This window comes from Prionailurus viverrinus, chromosome D2 (assembly GCF_022837055.1).
Source record: "Prionailurus viverrinus isolate Anna chromosome D2, UM_Priviv_1.0, whole genome shotgun sequence".
Taxonomy (NCBI): domain Eukaryota; kingdom Metazoa; phylum Chordata; class Mammalia; order Carnivora; family Felidae; genus Prionailurus; species Prionailurus viverrinus.
Genome location: NC_062571.1, coordinates 37,621,119 through 37,648,181, shown reverse-complemented (window position 1 = coordinate 37,648,181; position 27,063 = coordinate 37,621,119). Strand labels below are relative to the sequence as shown.

The 27,063-nt window shown below is 42.1% G+C and overlaps 1 protein-coding gene across 5 annotated transcripts in view; it reads left to right on the top strand.

Annotated features, from left to right (window-relative positions):
* KCNMA1 (potassium calcium-activated channel subfamily M alpha 1) overlaps positions 1–27,063 on the top strand; it is a 732,075-nt gene that overhangs the window by 679,540 nt on the left and 25,472 nt on the right. For all 5 annotated transcript variants that reach the window (XM_047825367.1, XM_047825362.1, XM_047825364.1 and 2 more), the window contains 2 exons: positions 11,973–12,086; positions 16,890–17,020. In XM_047825367.1, coding sequence (XP_047681323.1) covers positions 11,973–12,086; positions 16,890–17,020 — 245 coding nt within the window. The remainder of the gene's footprint in view (positions 1–11,972; positions 12,087–16,889; positions 17,021–27,063) is intronic.

Genomic DNA, 27,063 nt, shown 5'->3' with positions numbered 1-27,063 from the left:
CCCACTTTACAGATGAACAGACTGAGACACAGAATTTAAGAAAATTTCCCCAAATCACAAACTAGAAACTGAACAAGGTAGCACTCACACGAACGCAGTCTAGCTCCAGAATTCAAGTTTTCAACCACAGCGTTACGGTTCATTTCAGATTATGGTCAAGGGATATTGATCATGGTGTAAATGACTTTTCAAAATCAAATTAGCACCAATCAACGTCTTCTTTAGTGAAGATTGGTGTGGATTGGGAATACCTGATCCTAGTTACATATTCATCTGCCAGCCTGAACTTGTATGCAGGAAAGCCTTTAAAACTTAAAAGAAAAAAGTTTACTGTGCTTTCTTTCAAAGGACTTTCAAATGTTTAGAACGTGGGCTGTTCTCTCAGGCCAGGCGTCCTGTCTTGAGAACCTTTCAGAGACAGCTGTCTCTGACAGAGAAAGTTGCCAGAGATGGGATTCTGCTTTTCCTGAACTGTGTTGCCTTGGATCACTTGGCAAAGCCATCTCTTACAGCTCCTTAATTTTCTGTGCTCTTAAGATACGGATGTTTTAGTTTGCCTGTGATTTCCTAGCTCTGGTTTTTGCTATGCTGGCCATTGGTTCCCATTAAACCAAACAACTGGGGCCCATTTGGCATTTGGCGTTTTAAAAGTAAACGGACACTTGAACTACATGACAAATGCTGAAAAACAAAGCCCATAGCATTGAGAACATAAAGAAACTGTTTATAATGTAAAGGTGGTTACATTTTCAGTCAATCTATCACTTTAATGAGCTCTTTGCATTTCTTTGATTAATGCTCACAAAAGGGGGAGAAAAAAATTGATGTAATGGAAACAAAATGAGAAAACACAGGGGAGGTTTCTGTGTGTTTTATTAGTATCCGCTGCATATCACTGTCTCACAATGTATACGTCTACCTTTTCCCTGGCATAGCACACATCTCGTTTACTAGAAACAGGATCCGGCATGAAAGAGGGAACCCTGTATTAGTGGCAAAACAGCCTTTGACCTATTGTGGTGGCAGCAAAGAGGGAGGGTCCAGAATAGGAATTAGGAATTAATAATAGTAATAAAGAAAAGGCTGACATAGTCCATGCCATATTGAAATGAAGAATCTGATAAGTAGGAAGACTAAAAATAGGACACATTGAAGACACTTAAAAAACATTTAAACATTAGAATGTAGTGATTAGTTCATAATTACTAGTGATTTATTTGCTCAGTTTACAATAATAAATAAAGAAAATGGGAAAAGTACTGAAAAGGCATCTTCAGGAAGTATCTGAAGGGGGGAGAGAAGTTAGTCAAGGCAGGCTCCCTGGAGGAGGTGAAGGAGGGGTGGGAGCTGGATTGGGAGAGAAGAGAGGAGACGGCATTTCTGAAGTGAGTGAGTCTTGGTGGGAGCAGGGATGAGAATCATCAGGTGCCACTGTGTTGGAAACACAGTTTCCTCTGTGATGGAAACCAGTTCTGACTGTTCCTCACCTTGACCATGAGTCCCGTGCTCTTTAGAGCCCCGTGAGTATTAGCCATCCTTTCTCTGAGTTTGAGTGGCTCTTGTAAAGTGATTGGAGGTTGGCATAGCAGAAAACGGGATCCTTGAAGACTCGCTTTTTAATGTGTAAACTTCAACTTGTTATTTCCACCCCAGAACCTCCGTTTCCTCAAACTGAGGATCTCAAAAATAACATTTAGGATCTGTGTCGCTCAACAGGATGAGTCCATCTACCATATCCAGCCAGCTGCTCTCAACTCATAAAGATCACATGAAGTTTTAAGGTTTCAAGCTCTTTTCTTTTATCAATCTATAATTTTGATAATTATCAATTGATCATTTTTTCTCATTGCACAAATAAAATATATCCATTTAAGAAACTTTAGCAACTACATCTAAGCAAAAAGAAGAAAACACACATTCTTCATACTTTACCACTTGGACATGTTAGTATTGACATACTAGTCTTGCTTCTGTAGATATGACTATTTCCCCCTCAAAAAGGGATCGTATATATTAGTATATGACCTGTGTTTTTCCATAAATATTTTACTATGACCATTTTCTATGTTAGTAAATATTTTTCTGCTCTATGTTTAGTGGATCATACTTCTCATAATCAGTTTCCTAATACTGAACATGCCTATTGTTTTCAACTTAACATTGTTACTTAATAACCACAAATGAAGACTGTTGTAACCAGATCTTTAATGTGAAGAAATTATGGCTGTATGTGCATATTTTTAGAAGTGAAATTGCTTAGGCCAAAGGGCACATAAAATTTTAACTCATTTGATTCGTATCGCCAAAGTTAATCTTATTTTTAAGTTGTAAGATGAATTCAGAGAGGGTAAAAAGCAATTGAGAAGTTGTGGAAAATTCACTATGACACTATGAGCTCAGGGGCAAGTGAAGACATTAGACCATATGAATCTTAGATTTATTTCCAAATCTGTGGTCTTAGTTGTGTTTGAGTTGTGACTAATTTTTTCCCCTCCCTCTCTACTTCCCTCCTCCCTTCCTTCCTTCCTTCCTTCCTTCCTTCCCTCTTTCCTTTGAGAGATAGATACTGGAAACAGTAAGCTCTTTAGGCTTATTTTAAAAAGAAATTGTCTGCATAATGAAACTTAATGAGCAAACAGCTATGAGAACGTGGGTTGGTTGGTTGGTTGGTTGGTTTAGTCTGCTTTGGTTTGATTCAGACCCAAAACACAAACTCTAAAAAAAGTGAGGTATTTTACACAATGGGTGAGCCAACTGCCCAAGGCATTCATTGAATACGGTCTCTAGAAAAAAGTACTGTTAAAAATATCAATGTCACTTACTGTGAATAGAGGAAATGGAAGGTGACGCTGACCCACGTCTTGTGCTTGGTCACTGGAAGTGAAAAGGAAAGCTTGAATAAAGAAAGATACAACCATTTGTTTTAATACAACATCAGACATGCATGAGCTATTTCACCATGCAAACAGATATTTGGGTACTGTACCATTTGGAGCATTTTGGTTGGAAAACATAGAGGTTCAACTCAAAAAGGCTTAAATAGAAAGGGAGTCATAGAACTGAGGTGCCCATGGCTTCAGACATGTGAGCCCATGAGCTTGAGTGATGTCAGAACTCTGTCTCATCCTCTTCCCCTCTTGACTCATTTGCCCCATGGTGGGCTAAATGGTCACCCACAGCCCCATACTTACCTCCTTCTGGCTTTGCAACCACAACATCTTTAACATCTTTTACATCAGGGAGAGATGGGGAGAACATGGCTTGGCCTCAGCTCGGGGGACAGGTTCATCTTAAACCAGCTGTGTCCCCAGGATGATGGGCCTGTGAAGTCACACTGTCTGGCTTCATGTTGTCACTTCTGTGCCAGGCTGGGGACAGGGTTGCCCTCTCCCTCTCCCCACCAAACACTGTGGAATGGGTTCCTTATGTGGAGAAGGACTTGGAAGAGAGCAGATAATCAACTGTCCTTCTTCTGCCACCAACTGGTTCTGTGACCTTGGGCACAGTAACTTCTTTGCTCTGAGCCTTGGTTTCTTCATCTCTGAAATGGAGAGATTGATTAGAGGATTTCTAAAGCTCTTGAATCTCTAGCATAGAGCAATTGGTAAAGAGGCAAAGGAGACCCAATCGACTCCAAGCACGTGAGTTTTTGGTTGAAATTTCCCCCCCATCCCCGCAGCTCCCCAACATTGCCCTCCAGCGCCCTGTCTCGGGCTAGCACACCTCAGGCTCCGAAGCGCAAAGTAAGGGTGGGAGTACCCTTCGGACAGGGTCAGAAGATGCCGCCTTAGTAAATCATTGTTTTTTATTGCGTCAACACTGGTCAGCTGCCTGGTCTTCATGACTCTAGGACTCCAACTTTGTGGGAAACCCTGTTGCAAGGTTAAACTGAGGCTTTCTCTGGACAGGTTGCTCTTGCAGACTTTTCCAAAAATCTATCTTCCAAATCAAGCCTAGGCATGTAGATTTTCCCCCTACAAGTTAGAAAGCAATTGTGCTTCTGTAGGTGGAATTTTCTTGACTTCAGCTGCTGAAGAATTTGTTGGAATACATACTGCAAAATCACTGCTGTGGCTATTACTGTTCTTGCTCAGGGGAGCTATTCAGATGCCTCATTTATTGGAGCTTAATAGATTAAAAGTCCAAATTGAGTCTCATGATATAAGCCTAATCAAGTTCTAATCTGCATAATTTTCCCATAAGCAGCAATGGGAAATTTGGATAATTTATGTTTCAACAGTTGCCAATCATGTGTTAAATAGCATTGTTGCATTTACTTATCAAAATATTTTTATTGATCTTCACTTCATCTGACATTTCACTTTGGGATTTTTTTTTCTTTTTTTTTTTTTTTTCGCCTGGCATTAACAGGAAATTTAATTCATCTCATAGATGATGTCATATGAGATGTTTCTCTTGATTTTAACATGTCTTTATAGATCATTTTTAACGGTGGTCTTTTCCTTTTACAACTTCATATTGAATACCTGTCTCAGCAAACCTAGATGACTTGGCCTAATTTATTTCCCTAGTTTAACGTAGCATATGGATTTCTAACCATCATTTATATGCACACAATAAAAGATAATTTGGCCCACCATTTGAACCAATTCCTTTATGTTAAATCTATGGGGGCGGGAGAGGCACTTACCTTCATTTCTCCCATCTATTCTAGGGGAGGTGATTGATAAGAATTTCCATCTCTCTCTCCCTGGAAAGGCTTGGGGATTTAAGTAGGGGAGATTTAGAAAGTACTTTGTGTTTTCCCCCATGGAAAAGGACTGTAATAAAGCATTTATTATATGTACCGAATTGTGCATGCTACTGTACCAAAGCAAGTTAAGCATAACTACAATGGGTCCCAGTTGTTATCTGCTATTGTTTAAAAGTGAAAACAGCGAAAGAGTAGGACTGGCTCGGGCCTCCAACTTACCTGCCTGGATCAGCCCCTGAGAAGGAGGGAGCATCTCACACAGGGAGAAGGCAACATGGGCATGGTTATCCATGGGCTGTGATGTCAGACTGCCTGGCTCAACTCCCAGAGCCTCCATTTCTCAACTGGTTGTGTTTGAGGAAGTTCTTGGACTGTTCTGAATCTTATTTTCCTTATCTACAAAACGGGGATGTTAACAGTGCCTACATTCATAGGGTTGTTCAGAGGAGTAAATGAGGTGGCCCATGAAAAGCTCTTAGTGCAGCTATAACACATATTGTGAGTCATGGCATTTCATTTCAATTCCCTTGGGTGCAAATGTGAGATCTGCTAATTCCTAGATGTGTGCCCCAGGGCTGATTACTTACCTTCTCTGTGCTTCGGTTTCTTCGTCTGCCAAATAGTTTTATCTACATAAGATGGTTTTGAGAACTAAAGTTACTCCATGAATAGAGTTTAGAATATAGTAAGCACTCAAATGTTGGCTTTTTTTTTTCTTGAGGTTCTTTTGAAACTTATTTTCTTCATGCCTAGTTATCTTAATCAGTCTAAATCTAGAACTTTGTTTTGAGTTCCATATAGACAGTGATGTTGAGTCTTTTCTCATTTTCTAATGCACTCACCTCTGCATTATCCTGGAATCCCACCCATTTCTAGCATTCCCTATGGTAGATCTTGTCTGAGCCACAGCTTTTTTTTTTTTTCCCCTACAACCACATGGTGTCTCTTGGATGCTGCACATAGATGCATGCATGCAGCAGGTACCCAAAACAATTGATTTTTAAAATGACACCTGGGTGATCTCCTTTTTATCCCCTTTCTGTCTCTTCTTCTTGAGCTTCTTAGGAATAGCCCAAATGTTTGTTAAATTCTTTAACTGGAAGCCACCCTAACTGAAATGGCCTTGTCTAATTTAACTAAATGTCACTTAAATTACTTAAGATAACTTCCCTGGCAGGGGCTGAGTGCTGCCAGCTCCTGGAATAATTAGTAACACGAAAAGAACATCACACGCTGCTGATTCTGTTCATCTGAACGTAACAGTAGCACATATGGTTAGGAACACAAATACTGGAAAAGAAAGCAGAGAGTAGCAAAAGCCATTTTAGGAGCCTTAGAACTCAAGAGAGGAGTTTATATCCCTAAATAATTAAGAAAAGTGGGAGGGGCACCTGGATGGCTCAGTTGGTTGAGCATCTGACTCCTGTCATGATCCCAGGGTCATGGGATCGAGCCCTGTATGGAGCTCCATGATGAGTGTGGAGCCTGATTAAGATTCTCTCTCTCTCTCTCTCTCTCTCTCTCTCTCTCTCTTCCCTCTTTCTGTCTCCCTCTGCCCCTCACTCCTGCTTGTGTTCTCTCTCTCTAAAACTAAAAAATATATAAACATAAATAAAAAATAAGTGGGAGATTACATCTGGAAAAAGAAGTCTCCAGAGAGATTCTACAGTTGCTATAAGGAGTTAAGAAACTTTCCTAGTCTTTCTTATCAACTAGCCCCCAGTTTTCCCCATACTTAAAAAAAAATCCTAACCAGGGTGCCTGGGTGGCTCAGTTGATTGAGCATCCGACTTTGGTTCAGGTCGTGATCTCGCAGTTCGTGAGTTGGAGCCCCGCGTCGAGTTCTGTGCTGACAGCTCAGAACCTGGAGCCTGCTTCAGATTCTGTGTCTCCCTCTCTCTCTGCCCCTCCCCCACTCATGCTCTGTCTCTCAAAAACGAATAAACGTTAACAAAAAAATTTTTTTTAATAAAAAATAAAAAAAATCCTAACAATCCATACACAAAATCTTCATTCCTTAGATATATTGGAATTCATTTTTATCACTGAATTCATCTGATTATTTCTACCAAAATGTATTCACACTGCTCATTGCCTTCCCATTACTTTTCTATGGTTTTCTCTATGTGAAAATTCTTTCTAGAAAATATGTCAAAAGCTTCCTCAATTCTTTATCCATAGGGAACAAGGGGCAATGGATGCTGCACCTATCCACAAATATTTATTGTGTACCCAGTGAAACAGTAACATCAGTTGTCCAGTGTTTGAGTACTTGCTTTATACTAGACATTATACTAAGTGTTTTTAATACACTATTTCATTTTATCCTTCTAATTGCCCTATGTAGGAGACACTTCCAGTGTATATACAATGAAACAGAGGCTTACAGAGAGTCAGAGCTATGCTCACAGTTATGTGGCTCATAAGTAGATGAGTCAGTACTTGAACCCAAGACATCTGACTTCAAAGTCCATACTTTTAACTGTTCCACACTGTTTCTTGTCTACAGGCCAGGAATTCCAAAGACGATCTGGGAAAGTTTTATTTATTTTTTTTTTTTAATATATGAAATTTATTGTCAAATTGGTTTCCATACAACACCCAGTGCTCATCCCAAAAGATGCCCTCTTCAATGCCCATCACCTACCCTCCCCCTCCCTTCCCCCCCATCAACCCTTAGTTTGTTCTCAGTTTTTAAGAGTCTCTTATGCTTTGGCTCTCTCCCACTCTAACCTCTTTTTTTTTTTTCCTTCCCCTCCCCCATGGGCTCCTGTTAAGTTTCTCAGGATCCGCATAAGAGTGAACACATATGGTATCTGTCTTTCTCTGTATGGCTTGATCTGGGAAAGTTTTAAAAAGATGGAAAACCCAGTCTCTGGGCTAAAGTTCTCATACAGCATGTGAAGTGAGCATGTTTAGCAGAGGGGCAATGTTGGTCCCATTTATGCCTAATGCCAAAAGAATGGAAAGGTAACATAAGGCCCTTACATCTGGCCCTGAGGATTAGAATGGGGAAGGGCCTTCAATTTTAGGAGATCAGGTAATCTTTGGAAGTCATTTGTAGCCTCAAACTTGCCTCTTGTGGCCATGCTTAACAGAGAGAATGGGGGCACATCTAAAGAATCAGAAGACCATCTTGGTAAGAGCATGGGCTGTAGGTGATTGAACTCGAATCCTTTCCTGGTTGAGAACTTCTCATCCTATCTCTCTGATGCCAATATTCTTAGTCACCTCTTCTGGCAAAATAAGTGCTGGTTTCTAAAATTAATTTCACAAGTGTTAGTTTAACTAATGAAAGGAGAGTTTGCCAGTTTCACTCTTCTCCAGGTGTAGATTATGATCCCTGGAGTAGGTTCCATGTGCCAGCACGTTCACATGCATAACTGGAGCACTGTTTTATGGAGAGAGACTTCAAGTTCAACCAAAGATGTATCCACTGCAGCAAACAGTAATGGTGGGGAGCAAGACAATCAAGAAACGTGGACACAATTTGGACCTGTCCCTTTATCAACTGCTGCTATGATGAATGGGGTAGATGCCATCAAATGTCATTAAGGGCCGGATTGCCTCATCTCTTCTGAAGGAAGGTGTCTGAATTACTCTTTTCTCCAAGGTCATTTAGGGAATCTGGGTCAGTCCTGCCATTTCAAACCACAATTTTCCCATATTAGGACCTCTGAGAGAACAATGTTAATGAATTCTGTTTATCTTCAACACAACTCTACAGGAAAGGAACAGGAAAAAGATGAAATCTGTTTCTTTTGTCTTTGCTTTTTGCTTTCAAAAATGTGTGGCTATAAAACTAGCAAAAGAAAAAGAGACATTATCGTTGCTGAAGTTTTCTTGCCAACAAAAACACCCTGTTCTTGGGGTTATGCATAGGAGAGAGAAGGACTTTTAATGGAGAGATGTCTTTGGATACCCACCATAGTTTGTCAGTTGCAGATGCTAATGGAACCAGTCTTGGCGACTGAAGGGGAAAATGGAATATGAAAGCAAAATGGAATAGGCCTATGAGGCAAACATGTCATTTCTAAATGAAGGTTTCATGCAAAGGAGTTGAGTCTTTTCACAGCTGAAAATGGAATCTTTAAATAAGATAGAATAAAAGGATGCTTTGGCTTGTTGCAGGTTCTGTAATGAAATACAGTTTTCCTAATACTGTGTGACCTGCATTTCTCCCTGTTTTATGGGTGCTATTCCTTGACGTACAAACCCGTATTTTCTCAAGTCAGCATTTGATGATGGATGTCAAAATACAGGCCATGTATTATGCATATAGCATTACCGATTTAAAGTGTTTACTTGTCAAGTTGAAGAAATTCAAAAACGTCACATCCACTGAATCCGCACAGCTGCCACTTGCAGTTTTTCATGCTTTTGAATGAAACTTCTGATGAAAACAGTTTAGTTTTCCCCGTCGCTATTCTGGGGAAGAAAACAACTAGCCTTTAAAATGCATGTTCTCGGTGATGTGGTTGGCTGAAAAGCACGCATTCCAAAGTTTAGAAAGATGGACACTGCATTGTCACTTGAAATTACTTCCCCTGTGCACAGTCTATCAACACAGAGAATAAAATTAAGTGCAATCAGAGAATGAAGAGTAAATAAAACTTTTTTTTTTCCCTTCTGAAAGTATGGCATTCCACAGTGTAAAATTTATACACGAGCGAGCAGAAAATAGGAAAAAACCCTTTCATATTTTTCTGGCATTTCATGCATTATGCACCTCCAAAACAACAGGCAATTATTGAGCACCTGTCATTTCATTCCTGATAGATAGAGCTTCACACATACCATAAACCAGAGTGAATCCAACCTTGCTACGTTCCTGGAGAGTAAGTTGGGCATCTTGCCACACAATCTTTTTGGAATTTTGTCCTTGGGAACTTAGCAAGTGACTCTGTATCTATAAGCCCCTAATTCATTGATAAGTCTGTATAGCCAATCCACCAAGGGCAAAGAAGAGAAACCAAAGAAAATGTGAACGTCTATCTGCCTGTCCTGTAAGGTTGGGGAGGAGATTGGGTCTCAACAACCAGCATGGAGCTCTTGGTACCACTTACCAGGTGTTTTACTTGATAAAATTAATTTTCACCAAATGAATATATTGAGGTAAATAAATGTCTCAGGTTTATAGGTCTCTATGCACATCCTTAAAGAGGCAGCCATTAAGCCTAGCTGGGATGATTTCTCACCCTCACTAAATTTGAACTTATGGTTAGGCCAGGCTCATTCTTTTTTTTTTTTTTTTTTTAATTTTTTTTTTAATTTTTTTTTTCAATGTTTATTTTATTTTTGGGACAGAGAGAGACAGAGCATGAACGGGGGAGGGGCAGAGAGAGAGGGAGACACAGAATCGGGAACAGGCTCCAGGCTCTGAGCCATCAGCCCAGAGCCCGATGCGGGGCTCGAACTCACGGACCGCGAGATCGTGACCTGGCTGAAGTCCGACGCTTAACCGACTGCGCCACCCAGGCGCCCCATAGGCCAGGCTCATTCTTGTATGTACTTGGGATTTGGGTCTGAGAAGCTCAAACTGCAAAAATCAGAAACCAAGTAGGCTACTTTCCAATTTACTGTGCCCATGTTTACCTTATGAAGTCTGTGTTAGGCACGCTGGGAGGTTCAAGGGTCCACTATAAGCTCGTGGCATATGCAGCAGTCAGGATGATTTTAGCTGCAAGTAAAAACAAAACAAAACCAAATCCCTCATTTTTGGCTTAAACAAAAAGGAAAAAATATGTACAATTGACCTTTGAACAATGAAGGAAGTTTAGGGGTGCCAGCCCCCCTGCACAGTTGAAAATCCTGTGTAACTTATGAGTCCCCAAAAACTTAACTACTAATAGCCTATTGTTGACTGAAAGCCTTACTGATAGCATAAATAATCGATTAACCTACATTTGGTATGTTATGTGTCTTATGTACTATATTCTTACAATGAAGTAAACTAAAGAAAAGAAAATGTTATAAGAAAGTCAGGATCTTAAATTGTGTGTGTGTGTGTGTGTGTGTGTGTGTGTGTGCGTGAGTGAGTGTATATACAAAACCAATCTACCCTACCTCAGGATATTTTACCATAAGAAATTTTATATATATATATATATATATATATATATATATATATATATATTTATATATATATATGTGTGTGTGTGTGTATATATATATATGTGTGTGTGTATATATATGCATATATATATACATAAATATTATATATAATTATTATATATAAAATACATACATAATCTCATTATCATATTGTATATTAAAATCTCATTTGTATATACTGTGTATAAAGTCTCACGTAGTAAGAATCCTGAGGTCAATTGGTTTTGGCTCTAGGGCTGGTTAATTTGGGAACTCAAGGATATTTCTTTCTATCATTAAGGCTGTCCATCATTCAGTTCAGCCAATGTCATTTAGTTGGTCCTCAGCTGGTGCCCATCCTTGTTGCAAGGATAGTTCTAGGCACTACAGGTACCAGAGCAATGTCTAGTGAATTAAAAGAGAATCTCTTTGTATGTGACTCTTTTTAATAGCAAAGAAACACTTCCTTAAAGTCCCCGACAAATTTCCTCCCATTTCCCTTTGGCCAGAACCTATCAAAAACCCTGGCTTGAGTCACTCACTGGCAAGAGAATAAGTAATCAGTTGGTTTAAGATAATAGTCAGGATAGGTTAGGTTATGCTGTGGTAACAACAACCACACAAACCCTGGTGTCTTAAAGCAACACAGATCACCTTTTCACTCACTCCGAATGCTTTTGGGTCTAGGTTACTGTCCAGGGCTGCTGCCCAGCCTTCATCTCCATAGTAACCCGTATTCCCATGGTTGCCACAGTCTGGAAAAAGAGGCAGAAAGTCAAGTCAAATATTTGTAACAGAAGTGATGGTGTACATTGTTCTGTTCACTTTTCATGGGCCAAAGCATCTCCTGTGTCACACAGAAGCACAGAGTACAGTCTTCGTGTCTGCCTAGAGGGAGAGGGGAACAAAAATCTATGAGCAAGATCAGTAATTGGTGTAGAGACTCATTTTTTGGGAACTATAAGGCAGGTTAGAATTATTTATAATGGCCTCCTACTTTGTGCTTCATGAAAGCAACACATCAGAGCTTATCCTGGGAGTGCTAATTGTTGACCTGTAAATAAAACATAAGCTACTTTTTTTATTATGTATATACATAATATTCATATCATTCCCAAGCTTTCCATGTCTCTGACTTTTCTTCCTTCTCTTTCTTTTTCACTAGGGTTCACACCTCCAGGAATGGACAGATCCTCTCCAGATAACAGCCCAGTGCACGGGATGTTACGCCAACCATCCATCACGACTGGGGTCAACATCCCTATCATCACTGAACTAGGTAGGGGTGAAAGTCAGCTTTGGGTAGATTTTTTTGTTCTCTTTTCCAACCATGTAGGATATGAGGAAGTTGTCCTGTTTCTTAGCTCCTTCAGCATAGTGGGCTCTAGTAGGGCTTATTTGGGGGGAGGTGGAGAAAGGTATGAGTAGCAATGTGACAGATTACCAAAAGGAAAACTGATCTATCTTTCCTCTGAGAAGAATAGACAGTTTCCTTCGTGCTGGTCACTATTCTCAAAGCAGTTTGAGATGATGGATTTGAGATTGGGGCATAAATTAGGGAAGGAGGAGGAAAGGAGGAAAGGCATAATCCATGGACTCTGCCTGGTGATTTTCACTGGAAGCACCTCAAGACAGCTCCCACAATCAGAGCCCTCCCACTGAGGTACAAAGCCTCAGGACTAAGCCAAACCCATTTTGAGAACTGGGTGCAGGCGTTGGGCTAATGTGTAATAACCCTCCATTTAATCTATCCTGGTTGAACTTCTCAGCTAAAGGTCATTTTCAGTGAATGTCACTCTGGCCTAAAGTAGGATGGGGTTTGGAGGGCCATGATTATTGGCCAGTGGAACCCAACTTTTAACCTGGCTGTGACAGTTTTTCCTACCATTTGTGAATTTACAAAACTGCTGAGTGGTGTCTTCCCCCCAAGACAATACTAACCACCTAAGGTGCTGGGTCTCTTTACGTTACAATGTTTCCTCTGTTATTCCCTCACTCTCTTCTTTTTCTGTACTTTCCTCCACTCCCTTTCCCCGACCCTTAAATGCTGTATCCAATTAGCTAAACCTGGCAAGTTGCCTTTGGTATCAGTCAATCAGGAAAAAAACAGTGGGACGCACATTCTAATGATAACTGAACTGGGTAAGAAGCACTGTTTTCCTTCACATCAGTATCTCCTTTTGTTCCGTGGTTGGTGTTTCCAACTATCATCGGCTTGTTTTTTTATTTCACCGGCTGTAACAGAAAGACTACCCCATGGCACTGCTTTGAATGTGTTTTATTTGTGGCTCTGGTTGGAATCGACTGTCTTGTTCTGGCCTTTCTTAATGATTTTTTTCCCCACACAGCATCAGTAAACCTTTGATCACACCCATCTGACCTGGCAGTTGTTTCCAAAGCATCTTTGCTCTAATTCATTTTCTTTGGCCTGGGCCTTTTTTTTCTTTTTTTCTTTTCCATGTGTCCCCCTGCTTCCCCGCCTTCTCCCTCATATTCCTCTTCCAACATACTGTCAGTTTGACTGACATGTCTTCACAGCTCTCAGAGGAAGCCAAAGGAGAAATATAAAAATTTTAAGATAAGAAACCTAAGACGGAGCCTTCCCTCCAGCTGTTTATTTTCCTTTATTCTGACTTTATTTGCCTTCCCCCTCTCCTCCCCCCCCCCCCCCCACCACAAGGCCTTTTCTCAGAACCTCTGGTTCTGAAACCATAAAAAGCAGCCAGCTTCCAGGGGACCTTTTCTTACAAAAGGCAAGATTTCAAGAAGGGTGCCAAGGCTGAGGTGAGCCACCACTGAGGCACAGTCCTGCTCTCTGACCCCCATCCGGCCCGGCCCAGAGCCTCAGGGAGATTCAGAGTGGACTCACCGGGAAGATGAAGGGTTCTGGTCATGACTACATTTGTCAGGCCCTTCACACTTCCCCATGACTTGGTTAATAACTCTGTAAAAGGCACCCATCAGCACAGGTCTCAGAACTGGGGATTGATCTTCTAAATAGAGACAGCAAAAGTGCCGCTCTGCAGAGGGGTGGATAGAGAGGTGGGGAGCACCTGCCTTCGAATGACTCACGAATGAAACGAACATGCCATTCTCGTGGCCCCCAAATATATTTCAAAATAAGAGAGCAGGCTTTTAACACAGTAATCTTGCTTGTGAGATGTCTGGAAACTAAGGAATAAATTGTCCACCATTCAGCACTGCATTATTGGAGACGTAGCTATTTATCAGGACAAATTCACTCAGGTCAAGGAGGATTGCACTATTTTCTGTTTCCAACAGTAGGAGAGGTGTCTTTTTCATGTTTAGAGAAGTTGGCTAAAAGCCTGGGTTTCGGGATTGCTCTTCTCAGAACCATAGGGTTGTAAGAGACCCAGAGAGCGTGTGCGGCCGGGACGGCAGGTTGGAAAATTCATCCAGATATCTCCATCTCAGAAACCTTTAGTGGCACTTCAACATCATCACTGCCAGGAATTTCTTTTTCTGTTTGGAGTTCATGTGCCGCCAGCTAACTAGGATATCTTTATTTGTGATTAGTAGGAGAGAAAAGAAAAGGCTGGGTGGCCCAAATCGGAGGCAACAATGCAGGCATTCAGTTAGCATAATGGAATCTCCTGAGCCTTTGTTCCTCACCAGATCTCTTCTGGGAGCTCAGAGAACCTTCCATGTGTTCACATCATCCTTACCTTCTGCCTTAAGCCTTGTTTTCCTAGTGCTCATACCACGTTTGCAAGTACACCATCATCCACCAATCACTTGGCCTCCCTGCATCCCCACACATATCTACTATTTACCTTCATGTTCTGAGTCACGTTCCACATTATGCCAACCAGTAGAATGCCTTCTAAAAAGCACAGGGGATGCTAGCACCAAACACGTTTTTAAAACTGTGTAGTATATTCCAGTCTTCACCCACTTGGAGAGTTTCAGTTGATGTTAGTGGATTGAAGGCTCCCAGAAGTTCCGCAAGAAGGAAATTTGTTTAAAGCTATTTCACCTGCTTTCCAGTTCTAGGAAACTGTACAACATTTGGGGAGGGATTAAAAAAAAATCCCTCTTAGCATCCACATAATGACTGTTCTGTGAAATAGGCTTTGGATAACACTGTCTGCTCTCCCTCTGAGACTATCCCAGAACAAAACACAGGATTTTCAGGGAACCCTGGTTCCTGCCCTGGAGCTCTTTCCCAATGACTGAAATGCCTGGCTCGCTGACAATCTACTCGTGTCTCCCTACTTGTGGCCACATCCCCTCCAAGTCTAGTACCTCCCGTTCCCCGTGGTCTTGAAAAGAGGTAACAGATGCTATAGCTTTTGGAGTGTCAGTGCACATGCTGTCCTTGGCTATTCTAAGTAATTGAAACCACACTCCTCTGAGTATTGTCCAGAGTTCATATTTCTGATCCACAAAGCAAGAAGCCTATACTGTAGCTTCTAAGATACTTTTGGGTAAATGGAGGGAAGAGAGGAAAAGCTACCATATGGCCCCAGTAGGGTCTCTCAGCAAGGTCTTACTTGCTTCTGAGAGAGGCAGAGGGAAGCTGGGAATTTTCATAATGTAGTGAGGTGGACAGAACATTGACTCAGAAAGGCAATCATGAGAGCAGCTGATGTCTATCAAGGTCCTGGGCCAGGCTCACCAAACACAATCTTATAGGAGCCTCCTGCCAACCTCATGAGAGCGGCTATTATTTCTCCCATTTTACAGACAGACAAACTACGCCGTGGAATGATGAAGTGCCTTGCTTGTACAGGGTTTATACAGAGCCCAGATTCAAAGCTGACTTGTCAGATCTTGCATTTTGCACCTCAACCCACTAGCCTGTAATTCAAGTGTTGCTGAGCAAAAATGTTCCCCCATTAAAATTTTTCTGTAGGGAAACAAGATGGTGTCACTTAAAAATAATTCCATGCCTAGCCTCTTAGCCTATTATCATTTATTCTGCCTCATACAATAAACAAACAAAAGTTAAAAAAAGTTACCCAAAAAGTAACTTTCAGGAAAAAAAAATTAAAACAATAACTCTAGGAAAGAGAATTAGCAACTGATACATTTAGAAAGGAATCAAAAAAAGGAAACCTCATCTATTCTTTTCCTAAAAGCACCATAATTATTCCAGAAATCATGAGTGCTCATCTCCTCCCCCACCCCACACTTTCTTCCCTATTACTTGCTCTGCAAAACTGATAATTTCTGAAGCCAAGATGGGAATGGAAATTAATTTGTCATTTAATTTTTAATAAGTTAAAGACATCTCAGTGACACAGCCAATCAGTCTGCACGTGCCTGCCGGAGGAGTCCTTGAGGAATCCTCAGATGGAAATGAACTACAGCATCAAATGCTGCATCTACTTTAGCTGAAGCACATAAAAGATTGAGCTGTTTAGAAGGGGAAAGGGAGAACGTGGGCGTCCCCATGCAACTCGGAATGCACAGCAAGTCTGTATCAGCAAGCAGCTGGAGACAGCCAGGAATCCATCCCACCTGGGGTCACCGGTCTGTCAGACAGGGCCTGTCAGTGTGTGCCTGGATTCAGGGCTAGGGACACCAGGCTCTACCCAGGCTGACCCCCGGCGGGCTAGGTCCTGCCTGCAGGTGAATTCCTTGCTATGTGCCTTTGCTGTGTTCCCAGTCTATCGCTCTTCAGTCTTAATAAATTGCTTTCTTTTCCTGTGGCTAAACTTAGCATCCCAGCATGGCTACTCATGGCTACTCATCCTTGAAATATGTTCATCTCTCAAAGGACTTGGCTACCGAAAAACACTTCAGGGTGTTCTTCGGTCATGATTCTAAAACCATACCAAAGGACTGACCAGCACTGTCCAGCAGTTCTCCGGCAGCCTGCCAGGGAGCAAGGCTGCTTGAACTCATTGCTCTCCAGGCCTGAGAAACTTGAACAGTCACGTAGAAGCAGTCCATTGAGTCTGCTGGCTCCCACCCCAAGATTCATTTACAGCTTCTCCCATGCTTTTCTTTCTTTTTCAGTGACTTCAGTGTTGCTAAACAAGTAGCCTGCTCTTTCTCTGGCTTCACTGTTTGTGTATGGTCTTTGGAGCTAATTCTCATTTTACACTTTTTCTAGTGAACGATACTAATGTTCAGTTTTTGGACCAAGACGATGATGACGATCCCGACACAGAACTGTACCTCACGCAGCCATTTGCATGCGGGACAGCATTTGCAGTCAGTGTCCTGGACTCGCTCATGAGTGCGGTGAGTGGGTGCGGGATATGGGACTGGAGCACCTCTGACCTCCAACGTTAGCAGCCTAGGCCCGGAGCTTGAGCTCCCAGGGAGAGCATGACCACGCAAAGCTTGCAGTCTAGAAGGGGATACCGATGTTAGACTGCTGTGTAACTAACACAATATTTGGTTATGAATTCTTGAAAGTGTGAGGAAGGTAAGGAAGAGGGGAGATTTTGTGGGAAGAGCATCCCCTGAAGAAGAAAAGCAAATGCAAAGGCCTGGCGGTGAGGGAAACTGACAATCTTAAGGAGGCCAAAGAAAGCCTGTGTAGCTGGGCCACAGTGAAAGAGGGAGAGGGGAGGGCGAGGCAAGTTTGGACCTGCAAGACCAGAAAACTCATTTTTATGGCTTTGCTTTTTATCTCAAGGTAAATGAGGAGGCATTGAAGGGTGGTTTTAAGCTGGCAAGTCATGTGATCAGGTTTATGTTTTAAGAGGATTGTCCTGGCTGGTGTGTGGAGGATGGCTTAGGAAACAAGATGGTGGCAGGAAGTCTGAGCATATGAGGCTATCAAAGGTTGGACGGGGATAGAGCTGGCAGAGCTGGAGGGAGTGGATGCATCTGAGTAGTGTTGGTCAGGAAAATTGATAGGACTTGGAGATAGATTGAATATGAGCAGAAGATGGAAGAGAACAAGGTGTCAAGGGTGTCTCTTCCATCCCTGCCCATCACTGAAACGCAAGTCCTGGGAGGAGACCTCGCATGAGGGCCAGGCCTAGCCGGTTCTCTGCTGCCAGGAAGGAATGAAGCAGTGGCAAAGAGAGGAGGACGGGCTGGCTCAGGAGGTCAAAAGCATCATTGGTTTCTTTTCTAACTTGATATGCACCAAACAGTCAAGGCATTATTTTTTCACTTTTGAGACTAAAAACAAATAACAATTAAAAGTAGGCCCGGTTCATGAAGCTATCTTGAACCAGAAAAGGCAAAAGCAGACACTAGAATAGGTTATTATTGAGGATTGTGAAGTGTTCCCACCGAATGTCTTTATTTATTAGAAAGCCTCTTTATTTTGGAGCCCTCAAATTCACAATTTATGAAAATACAGACACAAGCTGGATAAAAACTGACCTTTGAGGAATCCACGAAAAAGTGTTTTATTGAACACATTAAAACCATAAACATAGCTCAGTGAGTTTTTATACACATGCATTCCTTAAAGTGCTTAAGAAGGCTATTCTCCTGAATGTGTTAAACAACTGATATGCTAATTATGCATTATTCTCCTCTATTCATTAAAGCTGATCCCAGAAGAACCTCTATTTGAGGAAAGAAAAAAAACATAAAGCTTTTTAAGACTAATTTAGGTTATTCGGTATTTCTGAATGTGGTCCAACTGCAAGCACATCTTATTTAAAAAATTAGAATTATGGGTTTAAAAATAATTATGAGACAATATTCATCTGAATTAAGCTTGACTAGGCATCATGCCATAACTTAGCTTTCCAAGGCAAGAAGGAGAGAAAACTGTCCCTGGAGAAGGTACTCTTGGTTTCCCAGGACCTGTGATTTCTTTCTGACTGCCTGCTGGTTCCAGGCGTAACCTTTCTACCTGCTAGTGATGTTGGGCTCAGTTTGGGCAAATACCTTAAGCAAGCCAGAAGATAGAAGCTACAGGATGCGCTCATACAGTGCCGAATTGTCTGTATGGTCTTCAGTTTCAGCCGGATTTCTGTAATTCATCTCTTTAGAAATCTCATTTGACTTCTGATCCTAATTAGAGAGATTACAGAATATTGTTGTCACTAAGAGATGATGAAACTGTTTACAGTAGATTTTTTTTCCTAGAACTACAAAATACTCTATCAACAATTTATAAAAATCCAAATTTATAAAATTATTTATGTGTCTACCTGTCAGACATTCAGAATAGTCCAGGCAAGACCAGCTCTGTAATTAGCAAGCCCACCTTTTCCTAGATTATTAAGAATTTCAAAATGATGACAGCAGAGCTTTAAGCCAAGTGAGGGGCTCTCCTGAGCCTGGACCCTGGGTGACTGCACAGGCCACACACCCATGAAGCCAGCCCTTCGTACCGATAAAACCAATAAAGTTGATTTTAAGCAACAAAGAACTTCACCCCTACACAACTGAAGGGGCCCACGGTAGCCACAGGACGGGGGTAGGGGGCACATCTGGATCTGAGCTGCACAACTGTCTGTCTGTAGCACCACCAGGGAGTCAGTTCTTGGAAACTCAGATGAGAAATCAAAGCTTTTTTAAAAAGCCGTCTCTAATCTCCTTTGAAATGCAAACTGAAGTGTCTGGGAGAGAGTGGCTAAGGCATGTATGGATGCTACGGTCTGCCAGCAGCATTCCTTCTGAATTCCATCCTGGGAAAAAAGGGTATGAAGAATCTAGTAACTGTCATTGTACTCATCACCAGCTTCATCCGTTGAGGGCCCAGAACCGTGAGAGGCACTTCAGCTCTAGCGTCTGATCTTTTGGGCAATAACGTGCACAAACCTGAAGCAGGACATATTTAACCAATCTACTGACAGTGACTTTTCAAATCATTAGTCAAAATGCGTATCCAGTTATTCCAGGCCTGGTTTTCATTGTCTGGGACGAACAAGTTGCACAGTGAGGTCTTGAATTGAGTCGGGTTCCTCAGACCCAGTTGACAAAAATGTTACCTGTGATTCCTTTGCATTCTACCTCATGTATGAAAAACCAGGAGATTAGTCAAGAACCAAGGCAGTAACTAGAAGGAACTGAGAGGGTTGGCAGGAATGTAAATTGAGAAACTGAGGCCTCTCCAAGCAGCGGTAGCCAGAGGTAAGCTTCATCCCAGGCACTCGCTTACAAGCAGCATGCCGACGTTTACACACACACCTCCTCAGATGTCCATGATCTCCTTTTTCTAGCCCCCAAATTGCCATTTAATCATGTGTCCAAACATCCCCTGAATATTGTCCTTCATAAGTCAACTCCTGCTGCTTCCTGCTTCATTTGTTAAAAGAGTAATGTTTTGAATCATCGCAGGCATTCCTGAACAGATAGGGATGTTGCAGACATGGCCTCACGGCTGCCTCCTGCTAATCAGCAGCAGAAACACATGATGAGAGGGAGTAATTACGCTTGTGGGTGGATGCCTCTAGCAAGACGACCGCAAAATAAGAAATGTGTTTTTCAGAATGGTACCAGCTTGCCAGTCACACACAGACGAGAAAGATGAAAGGAAGCCTCTTTGTATTTAGAGCTAAAACTGGCACGCTAGTATTCAGACTTCTTTTCCACAGCTACATACTCTTCCCATCCCTCACCCCCAATGTGAGTTCTACCTGGACCCTCCCTAGACAGAAAAGATAAGTCATGAACTAAGAGTCCGACTGCTTGGATCCAGAGCCCAGAACCACCATGTACTGGCTGTGTAACCTTAACCTCTCTGTGCCTCAGTTTCCCTATCTTTAAAATTGGGATCATAACAGTACTACCTTGGCTCAGTTGGTTAAGTGTCCGGTTTCAGCTCAGGTCATGATCTCACGGTTTGTGGGTTCGAGGCCTGGGTTGGGCTCTGTTCTGACAGCTCAGAGCCTGGAGCCTGCTTCGGATTCTGTGTCTTCCTTTCTCTCTCTACCCCTCCCCCACTCACGCCCTATCTTTCTGTGTCAAAAATAAACAAATATCAAAAAAAAAATAATAGTACCTTCCTCACAGAATTGTTGAGATAATTAAATGAGTTAAGATTGTAAAGTGACTAGTGCCGTGCTTTGCACATGACAAGCTCTATATGCATTCATTGTTACTAATCGATGCCCTCACTGGGCACTTAACTAAATGCCAGGCACTATTTTGATGCTGAGGATTCAGTAGTGAAGAAGAAAGAGGAAGACCCTGCCCTCCTGTTGTTAGAACTTTCATTCTAGTGGGGGATAACTATGTAAGTGACAGCAGCTATCATTACTGCTAGTAGTAGTAAATGAATACTATGAAATGGGCAAGACTGATTTGAAGAACATAAAATAGTTTGCATGGGTGTAGAGACCTGTGTTAGCAACCATGGTCAGAGCAAAGCTATCTTAACAGAAAACTTGGAAGCTGACACCAAAAAAGCAGAAGAAGAAAGCGCCTGGGGGTGAGGGCGACTAGCTTTCCAAGGCAGAAGAAAGAACAGGGCAAAGGCTGAACAGTGGTGCTGAGCTGGGTTTGGTTTGTCTGAGAGAGTAGTTGAAGGCCATCATGGTTGGAAGATAGTGGATACCGGGGAGGGACATACAATAAGCAGTCAGACAGGCGAAGCTGTCGTCCGTACTGTGAGTATTCTGCGTCCAAAAGGTCACACTCCGCAAGGTTCTAAGTCCGGGGTTAAACGCTTCAGTCCTGGTTAGAGGATGCTTCTTCCTTCGGATGCCACTGGCATCCTCCTAAGGGCACTGCTTCCTGTGTGTTCTGGATGGAAGGACAAATCCATCACTGAATTGAGTCCTGAAGTAACCTCTGATTATTTTTCTGTCCAGTGTGCCATCCTAGTGCACTCATTTTAAGAGAAGAAAGAAAGAGAAACGGCACAATATTTTGGCACGAGTACCTGGACTGATGATATTTGGCTTGTAATGATGGGTCTATCACAGAAGTCTCAAAACAGCACATAGCAGGCAGGCAACACCCATCCCACAGACAGGTTCTGCATTTCCAAAAGGTTTTTAATGTTTAAATGGAATCTGCTGCCAATGTTTTAAAATTACAAGATTACACATAAAATATGGGTTTCCAGCTAATTTTGATTGGAGTCACAAAGCAGATTCCCAGATGCCCACAAAGCAGCAATTGGTTAGAGCTGAGCGATGGTCCCCTTAGCTACAGCCCACACTATTCCCCATTGGATTCTACCAGGCCTGTTTTACTCGTGCCACTGGTCCCTGCCTGTCCATTCTGCCGAACCAGACTTACAGGCCTGCTGCTTCTAATTTTGTGAGCCCTCACGACTGTCATCAGAGAGCATCCTTGGTCTTCTGGCCATTTGCCTGTCCTTTGAGTCAGGAGGTTGAACATGTGATGTCCATTTTCTTTGAACCCTCAACCTTAACCAACTTAACCAACTGAGCCAAGGTAGTACTGTTATGATCCCAATTTTAAAGATAGGGAAACTGAGGCACAGAGAGGTTAAGGTTACACAGCCAGTACATGGTGGTTCTGGGCTCTGGATCCAAGCAGTCGGACTCTTAGTTCATGACTTATCTTTTCTGTCTAGGGAGGGTCCAGGTAGAACTCACATTGGGGGTGAGGGATGGGAAGAGTATGTAGCTGTGGAAAAGAAGTCTGAATACTAGCGTGCCAGTTTTAGCTCTAAATACAAAGAGGCTTCCTTTCATCAGTGTGGTATAGTATACCACACTGTACCATCGTTATCAAAGGAGTGCTGAGAAGACAACCCCTTCTGGGGAGAAAAGAGGGAATCCTGTAATGAGAGCTGATGAATTCCACTGCACAGTCGCAGTGTTGTTGCTTTTTTAGAAAATAAGATTCCCTGAAGTTTCAGATTTGTACATTCTACCTAACCCGGAAAAAAAATACAGAGAAAGACATACCTACCAGTGTAAAGGGAAAGGGCAGAGGAGAACCAGAGGCCCCCTTTTCCAGTGTGTTATACATCCAACAAGCATTGCAGGTACAACAGAGGATGCCGTCGTATTGAGGGACCCCCACTGCTGAATCCCTCAGGAGCCCAAGAAAAACTTCAGTATGAGCATTTTATCCCATGTGTACCTCTGCTTTGCCCACTGCACCAATGCCCAGGGTGAGTGTTTGCATGTTCAATAAGTTAGTATTTCATAAAAAAGGCAAGGACATAGAGGAGAAACAGTGTGGCACCAGCCCATGAATTAGGACTTAGAGCTTCTGGTCCCAGCTCAGCAGCATCCTGTGTCTGTCTTTTCCACTGTCTGGGGCTCAGTTGGGTCTAACTGTTAATGAGAATGATATTAACAGCCTCTTACCACATTCAAGGAATCAGGTAAGGACAAAGGTAGATGAAAATCTTTCACAGAGCTGACAAATATTTCTTAAGATCAAATGTAACTACAAAGAAGTAGATTATATATGTGTGTGTACATATCTATGCATGTACATATATGCATATGTGTATGTACTCACAGACACATATATGTTATGCTTCTGTATTCTATTATCTAATATCAGAGAGCTGGTCTCTGTTTGCCAGAAATTACCGAGCTTATGTTGGGAAGAATGAAGAATGTGACCATCTGGAAGATGGACCCACATGATTTACTCTCTGGGTTTTTTTAATTATTACTTTGTAAAATTTATTTTGAGAGAAAGAGAGAACAAATAGGGGAAGGGCAGAGGGAATGCCAAGCAGGCTCTGCGCTGTCAGCACTGAACCCGATGCAGGGCTCAACCCTACAAACTGAGATCATGACCTGAGCCAAAATCAAGAGTCAGTTGCTTAACTGACTGAGCCACCCAGGCTCCCCCACATGATTTACTCTCTTAGTTGTACTTGCATTAAGGAGGGTGTTTTGGAGGGGACAAGTTCTCAGTCAGCCCAAGCTAATCCAGTGCCACGTTAACATAGACAGATTATTCCTCCATGGCCCTCTTCCTTACATTCCACCCTAAAGCCTCACTTCCTCTGCTCACTAGGTGAGAGACAGCCCGTGGGCCATCCTGAGGGAGACCAGCTAGCGCCAATGTCTGTGTAGCAAATGGTAGTGAGCTGTGTTGCACCTGGAACATACCACTGCTGTCACATCAGGCCAGGAAGGCCTGGGATTGGGAAAAAAAAAAAAAAATCAAATCGTTCTCATCCCTCATGAAAGAAAAATACTAAAAATAAAAATCTACACCATGCAAACTAGCAAATATAAAAAATGGCAGCTATGGCATGGAAAATGACAATTTTAGAGCAATTATAAACGAAAGGCAAAGTGCCATTAAAGTTAAGGCAATGTTATTAAAAGATGTGTTAATTTTCAGTTAAATTTTCTATAAAAGACCAATTAGTTTAACAGGCTTGACAGCATTAACTGTGAAACATAAGCTCTGGTAATTATACTTTAAAAAAATAAAAAGAGGAAGATGCTCCAGTGTGTTAGAAACACAGGCACAGAGGGGTGTCTGCAGAGCAGGCTAGGTGGCACTGTGGCCTCAGATTTCTCTGTGCAGTCAGGTCCTCTGCCCAGGGTTTCTCGGCTTCCTCGAGGCCTGTTACTCTGTCTGTATCTGAGAAAGGTCAAAGTTCTGAGGCCAAGGAGGTCATGCACGTGGTCCAGCTCTCTGATAGGAGAGTTGAGAACACAGAAACATAGGGAGACGGAATTTTCTAAATTGCTTGCATTGCTAGTTGGTTGTTACTTTTATAAACTACCATTTTTTGAGTATTTGTTGTGCACTAAAAGTTACACAAAGTATCTCATTTAACACTGTAATCTGGCTCATACTGGGTTTTCTTGGATTCCGGTTACATGGATGAGGAACTCGAGGCATAGTAAAGTCAGGTAACTTTCCCGTCGTCATAGCTGTTGAGTGGCGAATCAGGGATTTAAAGCCATACCAGCTGAATTCTGAAGTCAGGACCATGTTGTCTTACCTGGAAGAAAAGCTTTCCTGACTAAGGATGGAGTCCTGACCTTGGTAGTAGGAAGAGGGGCTCCCCTATTCCCTAGACAACATGTGTGTGTGTCTCTCTCTCCCTCTTTTTTTTTTTTAACATTTAACCTTTATTTATTTTTGAGAGACAGAGAGAGAGAGAGCATGAGCAGAGGAGAAACAGAGAGACAGAGAGGGAGACACAGAATTCAAAGCAGGTGCCAGGCTCTGAGCTGTCAGCACAGAGCCCGACCCGGGACTCAAACTCACAGACTGTAAGATCATGACCTAAGCCAAAGTTGGACGCTTAACCAATTGAGCCACCCAGGCGCCCCTACATGGGTCTCTTTATTCCAAGCACAAGAAAGACCCTAACTTGGTTCCCATAGGCTTCCCAAAGCCCATGTGACACAGGAACAGCCATGGCCTCTGCCCATAGCATCCCTGAAGACTAGTCCGGCTAAGTCTGGAGGCTCTATACGGAAGTCCCTCACAAGGCTTCTAGCAGAAGTAAGATGAACACAGTCACAGAAAAGGCCAGCAGTACAGAAGCTTAGGAGGCACAGGATCACACTTCCATACTGCAGTCCTCCCTCCAGAAGTTTGTGTTTCTTCAGTTCTAGTGTTTCTATTAATCCAGAAAAGAGTTGTGCCTTCTGGGTCAAGGGAGTTGTACGGAAGTTTGCTGTAGCTGGCGCATCCTCCACAGGAATTGTCTGTGATGATTGGTATTTGAGGTCCTAGCATCTGGTTTGCCGTGTGGTGCAGAAACAGCCACTTTCTATGCAGAAAGGTCTGGATTTGGTGCTTAGCTGCAGACCGATGTTATGCTTCCTGCAGACCACAGGAAGAAATCTGTGCCTTCCATTATGACCAGCTGGATATCCTTTTTCAAGAAAAGCATGGTCTTTCCACCAAGTCACTCAGATCACAAAGAGACCTTGATGCATGCTTAGAACACACCCATACGCAATGCTCAAAGTACTTCTCTGCAGGCTGATTATTGAGGCAGCAGAATAGGAGCAAGAGTGCTCTGCTGACAGACAGATGTCATTATTCTCTGTCATAGCCGGTATTGTTGCCCGCAGTGCCGCTTCTTGATGCCTGCATGGAAAAATCAAGGAGAGAGGTCTGGGATACAGAGCCAGGTCAGAGGGCAGAGATTTGTGTTCAGAGTTATGAGTGAACTCTGTGTTGTTCGGGCACCCATGAAACCCTGTGGCCTGCCCTGAAATTATACCTGTGTGATGGGAAATTTTGAAAGTGACACACTCTGAGCAGCATACAATTTTAGGCACAAACCAAGACCCAAGGATTAGTAGATGCTCAATAAATGTCAGTGACTGATTGATCTGAAGTTTGTGTTGTTTCAGTGTAACTGGTTTCAACACAGAAGGGGAAAGCCAAATCCTAAAGATTTAACAAAACAATAATCTTTCATGTTGACCTTCTAGACTTTGCAAAACAATTTATAGTGGTTTTTGTTTAAAAATCATTGACTGTTTTCATTAGAAATGTTATTCATACTCAGTGTGGGGTATTTTGAAAGCACAAGAAATATATAAAGAATATATATAAATATAAATATATATAAATATATAAAGTGAACCATATTTTCAACACCCAAAGATAAGCATGATTAATACTTTGGTATATTTCCAGGGTGCCTGGGTGCCTCAGTCAGTTAAGCCTCTGACCTCAGCTCAGGTCACGACCTCACAGCTCGTGGATTTGAGGCTGCATCGGGCTCTGTGCTGACAGTTCAGAGCCTGGAGCCTGCTTCAGATTCTGTGTCTCCCTCTCTCTCTGCCCCTCCCCTGATCATGCTCTGTCTCTATGTCTCTGTCTCTGTCTCTCTCTCTCAAAAATGAATAAACATTAAAAATTTTTTAAAATATTTTGGTATATTTCCTCCCAGATGGATAGATAAGTATGGAATCATTCAGTTTTATTATGTTGGGTTTTTTCCCTTTTATTTTCACAGTAACTATTTTTTTTATTTTTATTAATTGAGAGAGAGACTGAGCGAGCATGAGCAGGGTAGAGGGGTACAGAGAGAGGGAGAGAGAGAATCCCAAGCAGGCTCCATGCCCAGAGGAGCCCAATGTGGGACTTGATCCCATGACTGTGAAATCATGACTTGAGCCGAAATCAAGAGTCAGACCCTTAAGTGACTGAGCCACAAAGGCACCCCCACAGTTAGTATTTTATCCAGAGCACTGAATCATGTCGTCTTATTGGGTATCATGATTTGCAAAGCCTTCATAGGATTTCATGAGATTCTAACATATAGCTATTCCAGAATCTATTTAACAATTACCTATTTATTGTGGGGCATTTCACTTAAAATTTTTGTTGTTGTAATAATAATTAACCCTGTGATAAACATTATTGTACATAATCTTTGAACAAGAAGCAGTTTATTATCTTGAGGCAAACTTTCTGAGTTTTTAACAAATATG